The following is a 23,596-nucleotide window of genomic DNA, read 5'->3' as shown; positions in this document are numbered from 1 at the left end:
TCAAACCCATGACCTGAGATCAAGTGGTGTGCTTTTCCGACTGAGCCAGTTAGGTATATTTGATGAGGGAGCCAAGGATACTCAATGATGAAAGGATAAACTATTAAATGATGCTGGGAAAACTGGATAATCCCATGCAAAAGAATGAAATGGGAATGCTAACTTAGCCCACTCACACAGATTAGTTAAGAATGGTTTAAAAACTTAAATATAAGAAGAGCCTAAACTGTTAAACCACTGGAAGAAAACATAGGGAAAAAGCTTCTTTTTTCTTTTCTAAATTCTTATAAGTTAACATATAATGCTATATCACTTTGAAGTGTACAATACAGTGATCCAATAATTCTGAACATTATGTAGTGTTGATTGTGATAAATTGTACTTTTAATTATCTTCACCAATGTCACCCATATCTCCCACTCACCTCCCCTCTAGCAACCATCCATTTGTTCTCCCTGTTTAAGACTCTGCTTTTTGATTTGTCTCTCTTTTTTCCTTTGTTCATTTCTTTTATTTCTCAAATTCCTCAAATGAGTGAAATCATATGGTATTTATCTTTCTCTGACTGGCTTATTTTGCTTAGCATACTTCTCTCTAGCTCCATCCATGCTGTTGCAAATGGCATGCAAGATGCCATTCTTTATGGCTGAATAATATTCCTGTGTGTGTGTATACACGTTATATACACACGTGTGTATACATATACATACTTGTATATGCATATACGTAACATTCATGTTTAGATATACATACATGCACACACACTACTTTATCCACTTATCTATTGATAGACATTTGGACTGCTATTTGGCGACTGTAAATAGTACTGCAGTAAACAGGGGTGGCATATACCTCTTCAAATAAGTGTTTTCATATTCCTTGGGTAAATATTCAGTAGTGCAATTACTGGATCGTAAGGTTCCATTTTTAATTTTTTGAGGAACCTCTGTACTGTTTTCTGTGGTGGTTTCACAAGTTTGCATTCCCACCTTAAGTGCAAGAGGGCTCCTTTTTCACATCTTCACCAACACATATTTTTTGTGTTGATTTTAGTTATTCTGGCAGTTATGAGCTGATATCTCATTTTGGTTTTGATTTGCATTTCCCCAGTGATGAGTGATGTTGAGCATCTTTTTTGGCCATCTGGATGTCTCTTTGGAGAAATGTCTTCATGTCTTCTGCTCTATTTAATTGGATTATTTGGTTTTTGGGTGTTGAGTTTTAGAAGTTCTTTATATTTTTTGGATACTAACCTATATCAGATCTGCCATTTGTAAATATCTTTTCCCATTTGGTAGGTTTTCATTTAGTTTTGTTGGTTGTTTCCTTTGTTGTGGGGAAGCTTTTACCTTGATGTAGTCCCAATGGTTTATTTTTACTTTTGTATTCCTTGCCTCAGGAGATATATCAAGAAGTTCCTATGGCTGATGGGTCAGAGAAGTTACTGCCTGTATTCTCTTCTTAGGTCCTTAATCCATTTTGAGTTTATTTTTGTGTATCATGTAAGAAAGTAGTAGTTTTGGGGGGAAAGCTCTTTAACATTGGTCGTGGCAATGATTTTTTTTTTTGTATAACTAAGCAAAGGTAAAAGTAAACATGGACTACAGCAAATCGTAAAGCTTCTGCACAGCAAAAGAAACGACAGAAAAATGGAAAGGCATCCTATGGAATGGGAGAAGGTATTTGTAAACTATCTACATAATAAGGGCTTAGTATCCAAAATGTATAAGTAACTTGTACAACTTCATAGCAGAAACCCACAGTTTTATTTCAAAATGGGCAAAGGACTTGAATAATTTTCCAAAGATCTACAAATGGCCAACAGGAAAAGATGCTCAGCATCACTAATAACCAGGGCAATGCAAATCAAAGTCATAATGAGATTACTTCACATCTCCTAGAATGGCTGTTATTAAAAAGATGAAAGATAAGTGTTTGTGAGAATGTAGAGAAAAGGGAACTCTGGGCACTGTTGGCAGGAATGTAAATTGGTACAAGCCACTATGGATATATTAAGGTGCTTCCTCAAAAAACTACCATATGATCTAGCAGTCTCCCTCTGGATATATGTCTTGGAGGAAATGAAATCATTATCTTGAAGAGATACTTGCACCCATGTGTTCAGTGCAGCATTATTCACATTATCCAGGACATGAAACAGCCTCAGCAGTTGTTGATGGATGAATGGTTAAAGAAAATGTGACACACACACGCACGCAATATTTAATCGTGAAAAAAAGAAGGAAATTCTGCCTTTTGCAATAGCATGGATGAACCTTGAGGGCATTGTGCTAAGTGAAATAAATTAAAGACATACTGTATGTTCTCTCTCACTTTTAGAATCTAAAAAAGCCAAATTTCTAGAAATAGTAGAATGACTGGTGGTTTCCCAGGGCTGTTGGCTGGGGGAAATGGAGAGATGTTGGTCAAAGGGTACAGACTTTCAGCTATGTGATGAATAAGTTCTGGGCATCTAATATAGTATGGTGATTATAATGAACAAATGCTTTATTATATACTTGAACAGATTAAGGGAGTAGATTTCTAATATTATCACCAGAAAAAAAAAAAACAAAGCAATTATGTGAGGGGATGAAGGTATTAATCTTATTGTGATAATCATTTTGTTATATATATATATGTATATTTATATATGTATATAAAACAAAATGATTATCACAATATATATATGAGATCATCATGTTATATACCTTAAACTTAAATGTTATATGTCAGTTTCTAAAGGTAACCAAAAAACCATTATTTTCAGTTACCAAAAAATTGACAATCTAAATCTCATATCATGGAACATTATGTAGCCATTAAAAAACAAATGCAGTAGATCTGTGTGTGTGACCTGAACTGAATAAAGCAAGTTGCAGTATAGTAAGCAGAGTGCATTTTCTATTTACTAAAGAGTGAAGCAAAAACTGTAAAGTAATAGTGTATATACCACAGATATATATTTTTTGTGTATTATGTATTTCTTGTGCATGTCTCAAATGCTTTGAATGAGTCTTGGGGTAAGGGCTGAAGACCTGTTCTTGAAACAAGTGTTTTCAGAAATTTTGATACCAACACAGGCTTGAGAATCATTAAACTAGATGTTGGATTGCTTTATATAAAAACATTCCTTTTTCTTTTCTCTAGAGCCTGGAAATTTACACTCCAGGATTCCAGGACAAACACAGTAAGTTGCTAAAGGCAGTCACCAGAAACGTTTTCATTTAGTCTTGCTGTAACAAATGAGAGCCTAAGGGATTAGGAAAGGAAAATGGGGATGGGTCTCTTGGCCATCTAGCCATGGCTGAATAGTCATAGCTGGGCAGGGCACCTTTTGCTGATATGAGAGCAAGTTAGATTCTGCCAAACCTTTTAAAAAGGCAAGAGGAGCCCTCTGAATATATGCAACACTGGTTCAAGTGTTAGCTTCTAGAAGTGTCTGTTATCTAGAAATTTTTGCAACACTTTGGGTTCTGTGATCTATAGGGATGGCTCATAAAGGACTGCAGAGTCCCTTTCTATTGCATAGCATCTCAGCCTTGTGAAACAAGCATTTTTGGAACTTGTACTTGACTCTAGTTCTGCTTCTGAGGTCACTGAGACCGGTAAATCCCATTTGTAGGGGCTTATAATGCCATGCTCGTGTGTGTCAGAATCAAAGCAACTTTTGTGGTCAACATTTTTATTCTTCAGATGGGATTTTTTTCTTTTATCTCTCTAGGAAGAAAAAGTAGAGGAAGCTTATAAAAGAAAGATAATTTGTGCAGGTGGAAAAAGAAAGTGCAAAAGACTTAATATATAAATGTCATTGTTTCCTACTCCTGTTAGTCCAAGATAGTTCCTCCTAAGCCTATTCTGCAACTCCAGTTACCTTTTCTTTGATAAAAATCTTCTTGGCTGAAATCAGTATTAATGATCCATATAGTTAGAGGTAAGATTCCAAGATGATTCTTTGTATGGAAATTTTTTTTTTTTGGTATAGATTTTTTTTTTAATAGTGCATAGATTTTTCTTTTCACTGGGAAGTAATTTAATGAAGAATTTTTTTTAAATCAAAAAAACAGACTGTAGAACAATCTCTGACTGCTATATTTCAGACTGTAGGATTTTTATTCAACAAAAGAGTTGTTGAGAGTGACACATCTTTGAAAAGGCCTGGGTAATGGAGACTCTGTGCCTCCTTGGGCCATGAGAGCTTTGTTCTTGCCTCCTGCAGATGGCTGAAGACGCCCCCCCTCCTCCTGAATTCAAAGGTTACTAGAGTTCAGGGTTGAAAAGGAATGGTGGGGAGATACTTCTGTTCTCTGCTTCTCACAGAGCTGTTGTATTTGCTGTTCTAATTTTTAAGAATTTGCTAAATAAAATATATATGCATAGAATCCTAAGAACCTATGGTTGCTTTGTGACAACCTCTTTCATTCTTTGTCTCTTCTCATAGGCTTATGTTGGCTCAGAAGTCCTGTATGATGAAACAGCTGTGGCTTCTTCCCCACCTCCTTACACAGCCTATGCCACACCAACCCCTGAGGTAGGGAGCAAACCTTGGCATTTTGGAATCCAAATGAAGGGAAGTTAGGGTCTCTGTGCCACTATCCTTTTATTTTAAGAAAGAAATTTTTTAAGAACCCCCCCCTTGAGCCAGTAAGAGATTATTTTCTTTCATAAAATTTATAATCTTCATGTTTACACTTTTTAAAGATAGATCTAAAAATGATTCATGTTAATGGTAGTTGCTTTCATAATATGGTATTGATGATTTATGGTTTATACTTAATGATTTACTGGAATTCTCTTTATAATCTGAAAAACTGCTTTAATTTTGAAAAAAACAAACAAACAAACCCAAAACCTTAAAAAATCACATACCAAATACTTTGGGGTTATCTCCTAGTTAGAATTGCCAAATGCTTAGTCCTACATATAGAAGTCTGTTGTGGAAGGTACTTCTGTTTTGTTTTTTTAACTTTTAATTTTGAAATAATTATAGATTTACAGGAAGTTGCAAAAATAATATGTAGAGATCCTATGTACTCTTCACCCAGCTCCCCAGTTGTTACTTGTTAGATAAAATGAAAACCAGGAATGTGAAATGGGCACAATATTTATGTCTGGTTTTGTGTCACTTTATCATATGTATAGATTTGTGTAACCAGCTCCTCTCCTCGGTCAAGATCTAAAACTTCACAAAATCTCCCTTCTACATCCTTACATAGTCCTACCTCCTTCCCTTTCCTAACTCTGTGGTTTGTTCTCTGTCTATATGATTTTGTCATTTCCACAGTGTTACATAAATGGAGTCATACAGCATGTGATCACATGAGTTTTTTTTGAGTTTAGTATTTTTCACTTAGCACAGTGCCCTTAAGACCCATCCAGATTGTTGCATGTGTACCCCATTAAGTATTGAGAGGCATTTACCTGTTGGACTTGTCGCAGAGTTCTGGCTATTACCAGTAAACCTGTGAACACTCATCATGTACAGGTTTTTGTACAAACATAAAATTGATTTCTCTGGAAAAAAATGCCTCCAAATGGAATTGCTGGATGGTATGGTAAGTACGTGGTTAGTTTTTTAAAAAGCTAACAAACTGCTTTCCAGAATGACTCTACCATTTCACTTATGAGTATTCTAGTTTCTCTGCATCCTCCTCAGCATTAAGTGGTATCACTGTTTGTTTTATTTTAGCTGTTCTAATAGGTGTTTAAGTCTTAACACCTGTAAGTGATCTTATACCTGTAGTGATCTTACACATTCTGATCTTTTTTTTGTTTTGTTTTTAAAGATTTTATTTATTCATTCATGAGAGACACAGAGAGAAAGAGAGAGAGGCAGAGACATGGGCAGAGGGAGGAGAAGCAGGCTCCATGTAAGGAGCCTGACACGGGACTCAATCCTGGGACCCTGGGATCATGCCCTGAGCCAAAGGCAGACACTCAACCATGGAGCCAGCCAGGTGTTCCACACATTCTGATCTTAATTTGCGTTTCCCTAATAGCTAGTGATGTTGCCATTTTTTATTACTTGCGATCATATATCCTGTTCAGTAAAATGTCACCTCATGTTTTTTGCTTGTTTTCTAATTATTATTTTTTTTAACATTGACTTTTGAAATTCTTATATATGTTAGAGATAGCAACCCTCTGTCAGATATGTGTTCTGTAGCATGTTTTTATTCTCTTAATAATGCCTTTCACAGAATTTTAATTTTCATGCAGTCCAATTTATCACTTTTTATGGTTTGTGCTTTTGTTGTCATGTTTCACACTTAACCCAGACCAGGTTTCCTAAGGTTTTCTCCTATGTTATTTTTTGAAAGTTTTATAGTCTAAGGACTTACATTTAAGTGTTTTCTTTTTTTTTTCATTTTTTTCATTTAAGTGTTTTCCATTGTGAGTTAATTTTTTTTGTAATGTGTTAGAGTTAAAAGTCTTTTTTTTTTTTTTTTTTTGAGTATAGATGTCTAATTGTTCCACTATTTGTTAGAAAGCCTTTTAGTTCTTTTTGGAATTGCTTTTGCATTTCTTTTTTTTATTTTTTTTTTAATTTATGATAGTCACACACACACACAGAGAGAGAGAGAGGCAGAGACACAGGCAGAGGGAGAAGCAGGCTCCATGTACCGGGACCCCGACGTGGGACTCGATCCAGGGTCTCCAGGATCGCGCCCTGGGCCAAAGGCAAGCGCCAAACCGCTGCGCCACCCAGGGATCCCTACTTTTGCATTTCTGTCACAAATCAGTTGGCTGTATTTGTGTGTGTCCATTTCTGGGTTCTCTGTTCAGTTCTATTGATCTGTGTGTTTTTCTTCCTCTGACACCACACAGACTTGATTACTATAGCTGTATAAAAAGTGTTGAGATTGGGTAGACTGATATCCTACTTTATTCTTCCTTCTCAGAATTCCCTTAACTCTACTGGTTCCATTTCCTTTCCATATGAAAGTCTAAATCTACAATAAAATCTTCTTGATAGATTTTGATAGAAATTGTTTTAAACCTATGTATCAGGGAATCCCTGCCTGGCTTAGCGGTTTGGTGCCTGCCTTAGGCCCAAGGCGTGATTCTGGGGTCCTGGGATCGAGTCCTGCATCGGGCTCCCTGCATGGAGCCTGCTTGTCCCTCTGCCTGTGTCTCTGCCTCTTGTTCTTTCTGTGTCTCTCATGAATAAATAAATAAAATCTTTTAAAAAAATAAACAAAAAATAAACCTATGTATCAGGTTTTTTGGGGGAGAATTGACATCTTTATTATGTTGAGTTTTCCAGTCAATGAATGGACTGTCTTTTAGATGCTCTTTGATTTTTTTTTTCACCATTTTGTAGTTTCAATATAAAAATCTTGTACGTTTTGTTAGATTTATACTTTAGTATTTCTTTTTTTTTTTTAAATCTTGTCTATGATATTTTATTTTAAATTTCAGTTTCCCCAAGGTTTTTTTTTTTTTTTTTTTGTTGATCTTATAGCTTGTGAACTTACTAAGCTCACTTACTGGTTCTAGGAGTATTCTTTTGTACTTCTTTGGGATATGCTACATAGACAACCATGTCATCTACAAATAGAGTTTTACTTCTTCCTTTCCAATCTGTGTGCCTTCTATTTCCTTGCCCTGGTTGTAATTTCTATAGTAAGTTGAGGAAGTTCCCTTCTTTCCTAGTTTTCTGAGAGGGTTGTTTTGTTGTTTTTTAATCATGAATAGGTGTTGAATTTTGTCAAATACTTTTTCTACATAATTTCATATGGCCATGTGATTTTTTTTTTTAACCTGCTAATATGATGGATCATTGATTTTCAAATACTGAACCAGCCTTGCATCCCTGGAATAAACCTCACTTGGTTGGGTGTATAATTCTTTTCATTTGTTGCTGAATTCTGTCTTTGCTAATATTGTTAAAAATGTTTGTATTTATATTCATGAAGGATATTGATCTGTAGTGGGGTTTTTTTGTACTCTTATTTTGTATCAGGTAATACTGGATTTATAGAATGAGTTTTGAGAAGTGTTCCCTGCTCTTCTCTTTCTTAGAGAGATTATATAGAGTTGGTGTTTCTTATTTAAATATTTGGCAGAAATCTCCAGTGAGACAGTCTGGGCCTGAAGATTTTTTCGGGGGGTATTTTTAATTACAAATTCTATTTTCTTAATAATTATAGGACTGTTCATCCTCTGTTTCATATTGAGTGGGTTGTAGTAATTTGTACTTTTTGTGGAATTGGTCCTTAGCATATAAGTTGTCTGATTTACATGTGCAACTCTGTTGTTTGGTCAAGAGGCATTTATATTTTCTTGGTGGATTAACTGTATTATAATGTAATGACCCTTTCTGTTTCTTTGTCTGATGCCTGCTCTGATATTGATATAGCCACTTCTGCTTACTTTTTATTGTTTGCATGCTATCTCTTCCCATCTTTTTTCTTTTAAGCTACAAATATCATTACATTTGAAGTGAGTTTCTCATAGGCAATATGTAATTGGGTCATCTCTCCTTGTATATATGACAAATTATCTTGTAATTGATATGATAAGGCCATTTACATTTAATGTAATTTTTGGTATGTTAGGTTTAAGTATGCCACTTGGTTTTTGTTTTCCTTTGGTTCTATTTTTAAAATTTCTCTATGTTCTCTTACGCTTTTTGTGAGTTATTTGAACATGTTTTAAAATTGCAAATTTTAAAAAGATTTATTTATTTTTTAGGGTGGGGAGAAAGAGAGCGGGAGGAGGGGCAGAGTGAGAGAAAGAATCCAAAGCAGACAGAGCTGACGTGGGCTTTATCTCACAACCCTGAGCTCATGACCTGAGCCCAAACAAAGAGGGTGCACTTGACGTGATGAGCACTGGGTGTTATTCTGTATGTTGGCAAATTGAACACCAATAAAAAATAAATTTATTATTAAAAAAAAAGAGTTGGATGCTTATTTAACTAACCGAATCACTCAGCTGCCCCAAAAATTGAATTTTAATTTATCTGTAATGTTTCTTGAGTGTATCTCTTTATATTGCCTTTTTAGTGTTTACTCTAGTTATTATGTTATTCATATACATGTATTTTTCAAAATCAGGTGTTTACATTTCTTTTATATACGAGAACCACATTAGATGATATTAGAGATTTTGTTTCAGCTGTCAGACTTGTTAGAAAAGTCAAGCTGTGAAGAAAAGTTTATTATATTTACATACATTTCTGCTCTGACCATATTTTCTTACCTCCTGATGTTTCAAGATTCCTTTTTTCAATTGTTTACTTTTTGCTTGGTGAACTTCCTTTTGCCATTCTCTTAGAATCAGCTGGTAGCAAATTCTGTTTTCCTTCACCCAAGAATGTCTTGATTTCTTCTCTATTTCTGAGGGATATTTTCACTAGTATAGAAGTCTGAATTGACATTTCTTTGGACGTTTGGCAAGTGTGTGCTATTTCCTTTGGCCTTCATAGTTTCTGAGGACAAATCTGCTATCATTAAAATTTCTTTCCCCATGTAGGTAGTGCATTTTTTATGGCTACTTTCTTTGTCCTTAGTTTTGAGAATTTGACTATAATGTGTTTTGGTATGGATTTTGCAGGGGCTTAACTTGGTATTCAGTTTCTTGAATATGTAGATTTTTTTTCTAAATTTGGGAAAATTTAGGCCATTATTTCTGGAATGCTTTTTCAGTCCTACCCCTTTTCTCTTTTGAACATAATGACATGGGTGTTAGATATCTCAGATTCTGTTAATTTTTTTTTCATTGATTTTCACCAATTTATACTCAGGTTTACTAATTCTTTTTCTCTGTCATTTCTGTTATTAAGCTCATTCACTGTATTTTTTTATAGATTTTTTTCTAAAGGTTTCATTTTTTATATTTTGAAAATATATAAATATGTGTATGTATCTTTACATAGTTTTTCCTGAGATTTTCTGTTTTCGTGGAGACTTTTTAAAATGTATTTCAGACATGTTCATAATTGCTTCTTGAAATATTTTTATGATAGCTGTTTTAAGAACCTTTCTAGATGATTCCAACATCTTTGTCATATTGATCTCTTTTGTTTTATTCATTTTGAAATCTTCCTGATTCTTGATATGATGAATGATTCTTGATCAAAACCTAGACATTTTCAGTATCATAAGACTGAATCTTAACTTAAATCTTGTATTTCAATGCACTTCCTCCCAATGCTGTTATGGGTGAAGAGACAGTTACTGTGTTGCTGCCATGTAGGGATGGAAGTGTAGGTTCTCCACTAAGCCAAACTCCCAGGGGGTGGGTTTCTTGTCACCTTCTTGTCAGGAGGGTTGGGAATTTAGGCCCTCCTCCAGGTCTCTGCTGATATCAGCCTGTATGGGAATTGGAGGAGTCCTCTTTACTGCTCCCCACTAGCCTCCACTAATACTGTGGTTACTGATGAGTACTTGTTTGCCACTAGGTCTCTGCTGATTGTATCCTACAAGTCTGGAAGGGGCATTGTTTGTGCCAGAAAAAGGTGGGAGTTCTGGTTCCTTACATGGTCTCCATTAACACCATGGCATGAGACTAGAGGTGTGTGTGTTGTTTACATCCGGCGGGGATGATATTCTCAGCTCCTTACTTGGCCTTCTCTGATATTACTTTGGAACAGGGGCAGGGGGTGCCTTATTGCAGCCAAGTGTAGAGAATGGAAGTTTACTTTCTGTACTTGGTATTGCTGGTGGAATTTGGGGTGGGGCCACAGTTATTTCTGTAGTATTGGATGGGAGTAGAGCAGTTACTGCCTAAAAATGGTCTCTCTTGCCAGATGGCACCTTTCCTCCCAAGGATTTTGGGTAGACAGCAGGCTTTTATTGAGGCCTTTTTGTCTGTACTTAGTGGTTCCTCTCTTCTCCTTTAGCTAGTCTAGCATGTAGGAGCCAAAAAGGAAACCCAAAGAGCTCACCATCTGTCCTTCTTAGGGTCCTGAGGTCCCTAGTCAGTCTGCCACCTTTTTTGCCATCTTTCAGAGTCTCCTTATGTTTCTTTTATATATTATATTCAGGATTGTTAGTTATACTTAGCAGGAAGAATAGGGAACATCTACATTTTTGCCATCTTCCAGAAGCTTAACTCCTGTGCTCTGCTTTTATAAGACAACAGGTTTAAACCATGTAGGTATTTGTCTGACAGCAGCAACCTATTCTTCCCTATGTCATATAGTACTTGTCACATGACAACCGCAATTGTAATTGTCTGTACGCGTGTCTGTCCTCCCCTTCCCCCCACCTGCAAGTTTATAAAGAAGGCTGGGCCTTTTGTCTCCAGATTTCCCAGAATATAGTAGTCATTCACTTGGTCAGTGAAAGTTGGGTCCACTGCCCATTTCTGGCAATGCCCATTCATAGATGTGTGTTACTGGAAGATTGCCCAGTCACCTGCTTAGTTCTTAGACCTCAGGGTCTTCCTACCCAGCAACTTTCCTAGTGCTTCATATTCTTCTTCCTGGAACTGCTGAAAATTACTAAAGGGGGTTCTGTTGCTAGGCTGGCTTCCTCGCCTCCCTCAGCCTTCACAGAATTGAAGTGAGTCAGGGCTTTGCTAGGGATTAGACTTTGGCTTAAGGAAATGTTGGACTGGTTTGATTTTCTATTCAGACTACTCAAACTTTCTCCATATTAACTATATGGCTGTTTCATTTTCTTACCATTTGTATGTTCACTGGAGTGGCACTTTTAAAGATTTTATTAATTATTTCAGAGAGAGAAAGAAGATGAGTAGGGGGAAGGACAGAAAGAGAGAATCACAAGCAGACTGCATTAAGCATGCAGCCCGATGCAGAGCTCCATCTCAGGACCCTGAGATCATGACCTGAGCCAAGATGAAGAGTTGGATGCCTAACCAGCTGAGCTACCCAGGCACTCCCCCGAGTAGCACTTTTAATTTCAAGAACTTTTCCCCTGCATTCGCAATTTGGCTAATTGCTTGGTGAAGGAGGCCCAGCTTTTGGCCTGTCTTGGCTTTCCATATGCCTTCCTCACTAAGCTTAATCATACCTAGGTTCTGATTTAAAGTGAGAGACAGGCGACTCTTCCTTTCACTTGAACACTTAAATACCATCCCAGGGTTATTAATTGGCCTCATTTCAGTATTGTTAGGTCTTGGAAATAGGAAGGCCTGAATGGGGAGAGGCAAGAACTAGTGGTTAGTGGAGCAGTGAGAACACTCAAGATTTATCAATTAAGTTTGCTCATTTTATGTGCATGGTTTGTGGCACACCAAAACAAAGACCGCTGATCAGATTGGTGTAACAAATATAATAATAATGAAAAAGTTTGAAATATTGTGAGAATTTGCAAAATCTGACACACAGACATGAAACGAGCAAATGCTGTTGGAAAAATGGTGCCAGTACACTTGCTTGATGCAGGGTCGCCACAAACCTCCAACGTGTAAAATTATAGCATCTACAAAGTGTAGTAAAGCAAGGCACAATAAAACAAGGTGTGACTATATATCTTTTTGAGTCATGTTTTCTTTTTTTTTTTTTAATTTTTTATTTATTTATGATAGTCACACAGAGAGAGAGAGAGAGAGAGAGAGAGAGAGAGGCAGAGACACAGGCAGAGGGAGAAGCAGGCTCCATGCACCGGGAGCCTGATGTGGGACTCGATCCCGGGTCTCCAGGATTGCGCCCTGGGCCAAAGGCAGGCGCCAAACCGCTGCGCCACCCAGGGATCCCTTGAGTCATGTTTTCATTTTCATCAGTTTTTATACCCAGAAGTAGAATTGGTGCATCTTATGGTAGTTCTGTTTTTAATTATTTGAGGAACCTCCATGCTATTTGCCATAGTGGCTACGCTAATTTATGTTCTTGCCAACAGTGCACAGAGTTTCCATTTTTCCACATTCTCACTGCCACTTGTTTTTTCTTTGTGTTTTTTGATAGTAGCCATTCTAACAAGTGTGAGGTGATTTCTCATTGTGTTTTTGATTTTCATTTCTTTGATGATAAGTGATGTTAAACATTCTTATATTTGTCTGTTAGCTGTCTGTGGAAAAATGTCCATTCAGATTCTCTGACCATTTTAGTTTTGTTGTTGTTATTAATGAGTTGTATGACTTTCTTTTATATGTTTAGGATATCAATCCCTAATCAGATAAATGATTTGCAAATATTTTCTCCCATTTAATAGGTTGCCTTTTCTTTTTTTTTTTTTTTTTAAGATTTTATTTATTTATTTATTCATGAGAGGCACACAGAGAGAGCGGCAGAGACATAGGCAGAGGGAGAAGCAGGCTCCAGGCAGGGAGCCCAATGTGGGACTCATCCTGGAACTCCAGGATCATGCCCTGAGCTGAAGGCAGATGCTTAACCTCTGAGCCACCCAGGCACCCCTAAGTAGGTTGCCTTTTCATTTCATTGACCATTTCCTTTGCTCTGCAGGAAATTTTTATTTTTTTATTATTAAGTAATTAGGAGGAGGAGGAGCAGAGGGAGAGAGAATCTTAAGAAGGCTCCGTGCCCTGTGCTAAGCCTGATGCGGGGCTTGATCTCATGACCTGAGCCAGGATCAAGAGTTGGCCGTTTACAAAAGACATGAACAGAAATCTCACAGAGGAAGACATAGACATGGCCAACAAGCACATGAGAAAATGTTCCGCATCCCTTGCCATAAGGGAAATACAAATCAAAACCACAATGAGATACCACCTCACACCAGTGAGAATGGGGAAAATTAACAAGGCAGGAAACCACAAATGTTGGAGAGGATGCGGAGAAAAGGGAACCCTCTTACACTGTTGGTGGGAATGTGAACTGGTGCAGCCACTCTGGAAAACTGTGTGGAGGTTCCTCAAAGAGTTAAAAATAGACCTGCCCTACGACCCAGCAATTGCACTGTTGGGGATTTACCCCAAAGATATAGATGCAATGAAATGCTGGGACACCTGCACCCCGATGTTTCTAGCAGCAATGTCCACAATAGCCAAACTGTGGAAAGAGCCTCGGTGTCCATCGAAAGATGAATGGATAAAGAAGATGTGGTTTATGTATACAATGGAATATTACTCAGCCATTAGAAATGACAAATACCCACCATTTGCTTCAACGTGGATGGAACTGGAGGGTATTATGCTGAGTGTAGTAAGTCAATCGGAGAAGGACAAACATTATATGTTCTCATTCATTTGGGGAATATAAATAATAGTGAAAGGGAATAGAAGGGAAGGGAGAAGAAATGGGTAGGAAATATCAGAAAGGGAGACAGAACATAAAGACTCCTAATTCTGAGAAACGAACTAGGGGTGGTGGAAGGGGAGGGGGCCGGGGGATGGGGGTGAATGGGTGACGGGCACTGAGGTGGGCACTTGACGGGATGAGCACTGGGTGTTATTCTGTAAGTTGGCAAATTGAACACCAATAAGAAATAAATTTATTATAAAAGAAAAGAGTTGGCCATTTAAGTGACTGGGCCAGGCACCCCCAGAAGATTTTTAGTTTGATGCAATCCCAATTGTTTATTTTTGTTTTGTTGTCAAATCAAAATATTGCCAAGACTTATATGGCAGGTGGCTTATTGCCTATGTTTTCTATTACAGTTTTTTGCTTTCAAGTCTTATGTTCAAATCTTTAGTCCATTTTGAGTTGATTTTTGTATATGATGTAAGATGATGGCTCAGTTTTATTCTATACATGTGGCTGTCCAATTTTTCAAACAACATTTATTGAAGAGACTGTCCTTCCCCCCATAGTGTATTCTTGGCTCCTTTATCATAGATTAATTGGCCATATGTGTGTGGGTTTATTTCTGGGCTCGCTGTTTTGTCCCATTGATCTGTGTGTTTGTATTTATATCAATATCATACAGTTATTACTGTGGCTTTGTCGTATAATTTGAAATTGGGAGTGGATGCTTCCTGCTTTGTTGCTTTTTTTCCTTAGGATTGCTTTGTCTTTTGGGGTTTGCTTTGGCTATTGGGATCTTTTGTGTTTCCATAAAAATTGTATAACTGTTCTGTTTCTGGGGAAAAATGCCATTGGAATTCTGATAGTGATTCCATTGAACCTATAGATTGCCTTGGATAGTTTTGACCTTTTAACTCCTCTTATAATCCATGGGCACAGAATACTTTTTCATTTATTTGTGTTTCCTTCAGTTTTTTTTTTTTTTTTTTTCCCCTTCAGTGTCTTGTGGCTTTCAGCGTACAGGTCTTTCACTTCTTTGGTTAAATTTATTTGTAGGGTTTTGTTGTTGTTTTTGATTAATAATAAATGGAGTTGTTTCTTAATTTGTCATTCTGATAGGAGAAAAGAAACAATAGATTCATATATATTGATTTTGTATCCTGTAACTGTACTGAATTCCTTTTTTTAGTTTATTTTTTTTTTGTAGTTTCTCAGTTTTCTTTCATCTGCAAATAGTGACAGTTTTACTTCCTTCTCAATTTATTTGCCTTTCATTTCTTTTTCTTGCCTGATTGCTCTGGCCAGGACTTTATGATGTTGAATAAAAATGGTAAGAGTGGGCATCTCTTTTTCCTGATCTCAGAGGAAAGCTTTTAACTTTTCACTGCTGAATATGATGTCAGCTGTGGGCTTGTCATCTATGGCCTTTATTCTGTTGAGGTACATTCCCTCCCCACCCACTTTGTTGAGAATTTTTATTACAAATTGATGCTGAATTTCAAAATTTTATTTCTGATGGGCCTATTTCTTTTCAGACATATGGCTGTGGTCCATACAGTGGTGCATACCCACCAGGAACTCAAGTTGTCTATGCTGCAAACGGGCAGGCTTACGCTGTACCCTACCAGTATCCATATGCAGGTAACTCATGCCCACCTTCCATTCCTTAGTTCTCTTCGTTTAGTGGGTAGATCAAGGAGTCCCGAAGGATATGTATTTCTCAGTTTAAGGATAAATGAGCTATGTTTCTGACTATAGAGCACAAATCATTCTGGTAGTATGTTTAAAAAAAAAACAAACGTATTTTTACACTCCCTTAGAAAGTTAGAGTAGGCTTTTCAGAACTTCACTATTGTATCTAGATTTGTTCCCGAGGAGAGGATTTGTATTTACTGGTATTCACTTATATTAAGAAGCAACCAAACTAAGAGGCCAGTTTTAAGGGTAACATTCTCCTGTTTTTCTCTTCTGGTAACATCCTTCAAAAATTATCACTACTCAGGTGATACTCCCTTTTGCAGGTGAAGTAAAGACTTGGAAGGTACTTGCATTTATTCTGGGCTTTTTTGATGCACTTCTTTCATTGTTCACCTTACCTGAGAAAGATTATAGATGTGAGTAACTGGCTTGTGTAGGTAGGATAGCTCAAGTCCTGGGTGCACTTTTGTTACTGGGAGGTGTAAGAGAATGCTGGCTATGAGGCTAGAGCCTGCAGTCAGGGTGAGGGGGCTGAGAGCCATGTGACTGATGTACTGAAGATCAAGGCCACACCCAGATGCCTGGAGAGCATAGGAAGTCAGGCAGGGGCAAGTTACAGTGGACATGGCATGTCAGATCCACATATAAGAGAATGAGCTGGTGAATAGCCTAGAACAAGAACAACAGAGATAGGAAATCTGAGAGGTTTGTGAGCAAATGTAGTGCAGTGGAAGGAGAATCTGTTACCAAAAAGGTTAAGTGGGCACTGATGCTAATGCCAGAGATCACTGGCTCCCGAGTCAAAGTATCTTTGTCCTTCTAATTATTGGTGGTTACTTTGGTTTCTCATACTTTTAGCGCATGAGAGTTTCTCCGCTCATCTGTTCCTGCAGTCTGATGCAGTTCACTCAACTAGCACGGACTATGAGAGATTCTGCTTGCTTGACTTTTTTTTATGTCAAGTTGAAAACCAATAAATGATGATGCTAGAAAATGAAGTATTTGTTAGTCCTGTGATCTTAGCACAACTATTTTTGTGTGAATTACCTTCCTCATATAAAATAAATTTTTCATCTTTGCAATTTTGTATTTTTGCATTTCTTTTCTCATTTTAAAATTGTATATATTTTGTCGTATTCACTGTTTCCTCCTTTTTTTCTTGTTTGCAATCATAGATACTGCTTTAAACATCTCTGATTTTCTTTTTTATTCCTGTTAAATCTTAGGATACATTTTTTATTTGTGCATATTAATATGTCAAAGAGCATAGACACTTATACTTCTTTTGATACATTGAAATGTATAAAAGTGCTCAAACATGTGAAAGTAGACATGACAGTAGTGTCATGAACTGTCATTTGTCCATTATCAGCTTCAGCTACTACATCATGCCTAATTTTATTTCACTTCTATCTCTTTTTCTCTTCTCTGGTTTTTTTGTTTTTTTTTTTTTTTTTTAAGATTTTATTTTATTTATTCACGAGAAACACAGAGAGGAGAGAGAGAGAGGCAGAGACACAGGCAGAGGGAGAAGCAGGCTCCATGCAAGGAGCTTGACATGGGATTTGATCCCGGGTCTCCAGGATCATACCCTGGGCTGAAGGCAGGCACTAAACTGCTGAGCCACCCGAGCTGCCCTCTCTGGATTGTTTTGAGGGAAATCTGGACTTTATAACATTTTATCTGACAGTATGACAATAAATCTTTTTTTTTTTTTTTAAGATTTTATTTATTCATGAGAGACAGAGAGTGGAAGAGACATAGGCAGAGGGAGAAGCAGGCTCCCTGAGGGGAGCCTGTTGCAGGACTTAATCCCAGGATCCCAGAATCACTCCCTGAGCCAAAGGGAGATGCTCAACCACTGAGCCACCCAGTTGTCCTGACAATAAATCTTGATACCATTTACCCAATTGATTCTTAGAACAGTGTGCCAGTTTCTGACGCCACTTGGAGTTCATGAAACACTGGTTTCTCAGTCGTCCCGAAAGATAGCTTATTGTTGTTAGCTCTAAAAGTTTTGATAGCTTTGTTAGGTCTAAACAGATTGTCAAGTGTTTTTTTTTTTTTTTTTAATTTATTCATGAGAGACAGAGAGAGAGAGAGAGAGAGAGAGGCAGAGACACAGGCAGAGGGGGGAAGCAGGCTCCTCCCAAGGAGTCTGATGTGGGACCTGATCCTGGATCCTGGGATCATGCCCTGAGCCAAAGGCAGACAGACGCTCAACCACTGAGCCACCCAGGCATCCTGTCAAGTGGTTTTAATTAACTTTTCTGTGATGACTGGTGAAAATAAACATGGTATAATTATTTATAAATTTGATTTCTTTGCCCATTTATCTTGGAGTTGGTGATGGGTTTTTAAGCCCTAGCCTGACCAAGCCATGAGAGCCAGCCTCTTAATTCAGCTCCCAGACTGGCATAATCTCAGCTGTTTCTTACTGTTTGAAAGAGCAGAAGTTTTGTGCAAGTGCTTATAAAGGGAATTTCTGTAAATCAGATTCTGTCTTTATCATTGACTTGTCTTATAGCAAAAGATAGCACTCTCATGTACACCCTCAAGATATTTGCTGTAAAGGGCAGAGTCAAGTAGGTGGGCATTCAGCATTAGCATTGTGACCCACTAGTAAGTATACTTGCTATAGAGGAGCCAAGTTGGTTTGTGGTCATCCCATAGTAGCATTGTGCTGATAACCAGACAGGAGCTTCTCAGCATTTCTGGATGCTCCAGTGCTTTGCCAACTTCATGACATACTGTTGCCTTTTGTCCTTTTGTCCACGCATAGAGCAGGTTAAAGGTACTCTCTCTCTCTTTAAAAATTTTACTTTAATTTCCACACCCAATGTGGGACTCAAACATAAGGCCCCGAGACCAAGAGTTGCATTCTCTACTGTCTGAGCCAGCCAGACACCCCCAAGCCCTTCTCTGTAATATGATTGGAGCCAGTGGTCAGTCAGCCAATGTAAAAAGTACAAAGGGTGCTGTGTACACACTGTAAGTGTTCTGTTTTAATTTACCCACATTAGTGGATGGTTGTTCAGCTGTCTTTTGATGTGGGCTCTAGATCTTCAAGTTGGCTTCTGTGGTTGGAGTTTTCTGTCTTACAGAGATTGTACTGATGACATTATTGCACTGCAGTTTTCCCTTGGCAAGTACAAATGACAAGTCCAGATTTTCTGACTCTTCTATAATTTACTCAGATCCTTGCTTTGATAGTAATTTGTAAATGTTATCTGCCTTTAGTTTTCCCTAAAGTATCTAATTTAGTAATCCTGGGGAAACAATATCTGCCTGTTTCACATTCACATTTTGGCCATTCATGGAAAACTCAGTTAAATTAGGTAATTATAATAAGCACAACTTGGAAAGGTCTCCAGCTGACTTGGGTAAGGACTTCACTCCTTGGTAAGAGCAGAGGTGAGCAGGAGCTGCAGGAGAAGGCTCTCCTGGTCATGTGGTATGGGAGTCCCTTGGTGTGACCTGTGGGAAATGCAGATTTAGATTGTTCAAGGGATCTTTTTAATTAAATCAGCTTACAATTTTTTACTGTCCTATATTTCATAGTTACAGTTGCCTAACTGAAAACTTTAACATTTTAAGCCTGTGAAAGTAAGTTTTTACAGTTTCCTAACTTTGAGATTTAAGCATTGCATAAAATATTGTTGGTTTCCAGTGCTGTTACCTGTACTTGATCAGCCCATAGGTTTTTAATGGTTTATTCTACTATATAGCTTTGGGGTTTTCTCCTCTCTTCTCCCCCTCCATTATATTTGAGGCATTAGTGGTCCTGAGCTTACAACTGTAGCCCTAGTGCCTGGGTTTTCATGTCTTAACTGCACTTAACCCCTGTGTGCCTCACTTTTCCCCATTGGTAAAATGAGGATAATAGTAAACTCCTTTTACAAGGTTGTGAGGATTAAGTGTCAGTACATGTAAATGCTTGTAGTACTCTAAATGCTTAGAGTGATAAACACTTCTAAATGTTAGCCTTTATTTTGCTGTTGATTCTTATCTGCATGTATACATTACTATTGGATTAGTTTCTAGATCCCTCCCCTAGGGTTGAATTGTTAAGTGAATAGTGGGTCAGGAAGGAAAGTTAACGCTGTTTATATTTGAGTAATTTTAAAGCTGATTAGCTATTAGACAACATAGCTGTGAAGTATATAGAACAAATGATACATTCCAGTTGTAAACTTTAATCATGCAAATTAATATTAAACTTGTTTAGTTTGCTTTTTAGAAGTTTTCCCGCTAATATAAGTATTTTCCCCCATAAAGACATGATTAAAAATGAAAAGCAAGTTATATTAGCAGATTTAAGGTTTAATTTAAAAATGGTTTACATGAATATCTCGAAACTAATTAGCTTTTAAATGGGTTTTACATATTTAGCTTTAGGTGCAGATTCTTGGCTCTTGCCTTGTTGCAGCTTTGTGTATCTCCCATGCTGTCCCCCATCTACCTGTCATCCTCATGAGCGTAATGTGGAAGGCAGACACTGAAGCTTACAGCTTCATTAGGATCCTGCTGTTTGCAGTGGTTGGGGCTTTGGACTTTGGAAAGTTGAGCACCTTGATTTCCTCTTAGTGCAGTCTTAGAGACCATTACCTTAGCCTTTGGTGGAGGAGAGCTGAGGAGCACCCACTCAGCCACCCCACACCTCTCCAGAGGAAGACGGCACTGAGAGGAGGGACACAGATGCAGGGAGATGTGGCCTCTACCATTTTCAGGATACGCTGTCTTTCTGAGGGAATGTTGGACTTCATAAATTGCTTCTCACAGGTTCTGCTTTTTACTTTTTTTTAGGACTTTATGGACAACAGCCTGCCAACCAAGTCATCATTCAAGAGCGGTATCGAGACAGTGACAGTGATCTGGCACTGGGCATGCTGGCTGGAGCAGCCACGGGCATGGCCTTAGGGTCTCTGTTCTGGGTCTTCTAAAGTCCTTCATATCTGGATTTGCATAGCTTCTGATGCCCTGTGTGCAATACTATAATTTGCAGGGTGTTTCTGTTGGTGATAAATGTTTTTAATAATAGTTTGAATAGTTCTTTTGAAAGTGGTGACATCATAGTTTAATCCATACACTTACTGTAGAGAAGACTTCTGACTTCTGCTTAGCTAAAACATGAACTTTTTGGGGGCACTGGTTCATTCCAGGAGTTTCTTTGTAGAACTCTCTGGAAGATCTTATTTTGAACACACCTGTTTTGAAAGGCATTTTCTTTTCAGAGTTAGGTGTTAGTGCTTAAGGGACAAGTACTTTACTGTTATGTTAATAGTATGGTGATGTATGTGTGAGTGTTGTGGAAAGGAGTTGATGCAGTTGCAGTTTCTGTTAAACATCAAATTTACAAGCCTTAGATCAGAACTGGGTGCAAGTAACTTCAGGAATCCTGGGCTGTTAAGCTCTCAGGAATTTCCCTGAGGCAGTGGGGTTGATATTCCCACCATCTGTAGGGCCAGTGACTGCTCAGGATGATGGGGGAGGGGCAGCCCTCCCTCCTCTTCCCCTTTAAAATAATGCTTCATTTTTAGTCTTTGTTTTCTTGGTACTGATCCTTGGAAAATATCTCACATTAGGAATTGACATAAGCCTCAGAGTTTTTTAGGGCTTTATCCTTTAAAATTTGAAGAAGGCAAAATAATTACAAGTATGTGGAGGTAGATTGACTTTATTCAGAGACATTATGTTTTTAGTGGCTGCTTTGAGTATTTTTATTGCCACCTCAGACTACTTATAGCTTATTTTTCTACTTGTTGAGAAAGTGCTATTAAAAGAATGGTGAGGAAAATGGAATGAGAGCCATAGGTACGATGTTACTGTGTCAGGCCTCCAGGGATTGCACTGTGTAGAGGATGCTCTTTTCTGTCCTTCTGAAGCCTGTTAAAGAGTAGGTGTCTTGTATTGTGCAGGATTGGGGCACTGTAGCTGTCCTCCAAGCACTGAGGTGCATGGAGCCCTGGTGGTAGCATACTGGGGCTCTTGGGACCATGGCTGTGGGGGAGACTCAGGTTATAGATGGGAAATGAGGCCAAAGGACATGAATGACCTGCTGTTGTCAAGATATTACTCAACCTGACCAGGACACCAGCTTTGTTTTTATTCCTGACTCAGGTGTCATAGAGAAGTGTAAACATTTAATTTTGAGCCCCAGCAATGTGTGAAGCCCTGGAAAAGCCCAGAATACTGCATTTCCGTTATTTATGTGAATTTTAAAAGCCCCTGATTAGTCCATTTTACTGTCCTGCATACTTTAGAAAATGTTAGCACAGTAACAGTGCCTGTCCTCGCACTCTCTTGTGGCGCGTTTCCACAAAATACACTCCTAGTACCACAAATTTTATTTTCATTTTCTGTGGCCAGTTACATACATAACTCATGTGTCTTACTGGTCAACTGACTCCATCTCTGAGCAGATTTAAATAGATCTCCACGTGAAAGCATCTGCCACAAATGACCTTTATGGTGACCACAGGCAGGCCTGGTTTCCTGGACAGTTCTGGTGAACTTATGGCCACTGTAGAGTCTGTATCTAGCTGAAAGGAAGTGCACTTGACTGTCATTTCTTTGGATATTTGATATAGCGGAAAATTGCCAGATGATGTGTGACAACGCCAGTTTTGGTTAAAAATGTTGCTTTTATGATTTTACATCCTCTATAGTAAGAATGGCTTTATTCAGATTATAGTCATTACTAGAGCTGTATGCTTTACTAACAAAATATTAAGCAGTTTTTAATGTTGAATTGGGGTATTAATTTTGAACTTAGAGTTACTGGAACCACACACTATTGAGTTAGGTCACTGAAATGCCCAGGAAGCAGAGTTCCCAACTGACAGAAGGGAAAGATGTGAACTGAAGCTTAGGCATTTGTGTGTGCACCCTGTTGGCTAGCCCGCCTGGGCAGACAGAGTTGAGCCTGGAAATTCACTGTTGCCAGTGACTTGATGCTGATACGAAATGCATAGTGGTTATAAAGATGGGCTGAGATACTTCATTTCCCTGGTCCAGCTTCCAAAGATGTTAACTTTGTGATCTCAATTTAGGTAATCCTAAGTAAAAAAGTTAAGAGGTGGAAGCAGCTTGTTCAGGTGTGAGTAGGCATTTCACTGTCATGTATACCTCTATATAATGTACCTGAAAGAAGTTGGCCACTGACCTTGCACACATGCCAATCTGATCTTTTAATCCCTGGAGTGCACTTCAGAGTCTTAGTAAAGAGAAGGGAGAGACCAGTGGCTGTGTTTCAGATGATCGTCCTGAAAGAGGCCAGACCAGGACCCCCAGGATGTTTGTACGGCTGAGACAAATGGCCCAAGTATATTTTCTACATTAGTTATGATCCTGTTTCATTTTTCTTTCTCCTTCCCAAGTTTATGTAGACACAGGCATGGAATGCAGTTCCATTTTTCACCCCTAGAATTGATCTATTTTCTGATTGCTTCCCTGTCTCTGGTATTCTCTTATGTCCTCAGAACCTGTTTTTCCCTGTATATGCAAATTGTATGTTTATAGGTGAAAATGTTAATACATTAAATGATTAACCTTAAAGCATATTTCATGGTGACTTCTATTTTTTTAATTTATTTAAACTAAAAAATAAAATCCAGCTTATCCATTTCTCCCACCCCCAACTTCTGACAGCCACTAATCTTTTTTTTTTTTTAAGATTATTTTACAGTAACACACTGTCAGCTATTTCTGCTGCATCATGAGGAATATGAGTGGCGCTTACTGAGAATTCCCTAAGTGCTGGGGAATGTGTTATCACATCAG

At 38.0% G+C, this 23,596-nt stretch overlaps 1 protein-coding gene across 2 annotated transcripts in view; it reads left to right on the top strand.

Moving 5' to 3' along the window:
• PLEKHB2 (pleckstrin homology domain containing B2) overlaps positions 1-23,376 on the top strand; it is a 48,910-nt gene extending 25,534 nt beyond the window's left edge. For both annotated transcript variants that reach the window (XM_055316359.1, XM_055316360.1), the window contains exons 5-8: positions 3,151-3,190; positions 4,442-4,531; positions 15,652-15,757; positions 20,621-23,376. In XM_055316359.1, the coding sequence (XP_055172334.1) occupies positions 3,151-3,190; positions 4,442-4,531; positions 15,652-15,757; positions 20,621-20,757 (373 nt within the window). In that variant the 3' untranslated portion in view covers positions 20,758-23,376. The remainder of the gene's footprint in view (positions 1-3,150; positions 3,191-4,441; positions 4,532-15,651; positions 15,758-20,620) is intronic.
• The last annotated feature ends 220 nt before the right edge of the window (positions 23,377-23,596 follow it).

The sequence above is a fragment of the Nyctereutes procyonoides genome, unplaced genomic scaffold, assembly GCF_905146905.1.
Source record: "Nyctereutes procyonoides isolate TBG_1078 unplaced genomic scaffold, NYPRO_anot_genome, whole genome shotgun sequence".
NCBI classification, from domain to species: Eukaryota; Metazoa; Chordata; class Mammalia; order Carnivora; family Canidae; genus Nyctereutes; species Nyctereutes procyonoides.
The sequence above is the reverse complement of the archived record's forward strand: the minus strand, read 5'-3'. Positions and strand labels throughout refer to the sequence as shown.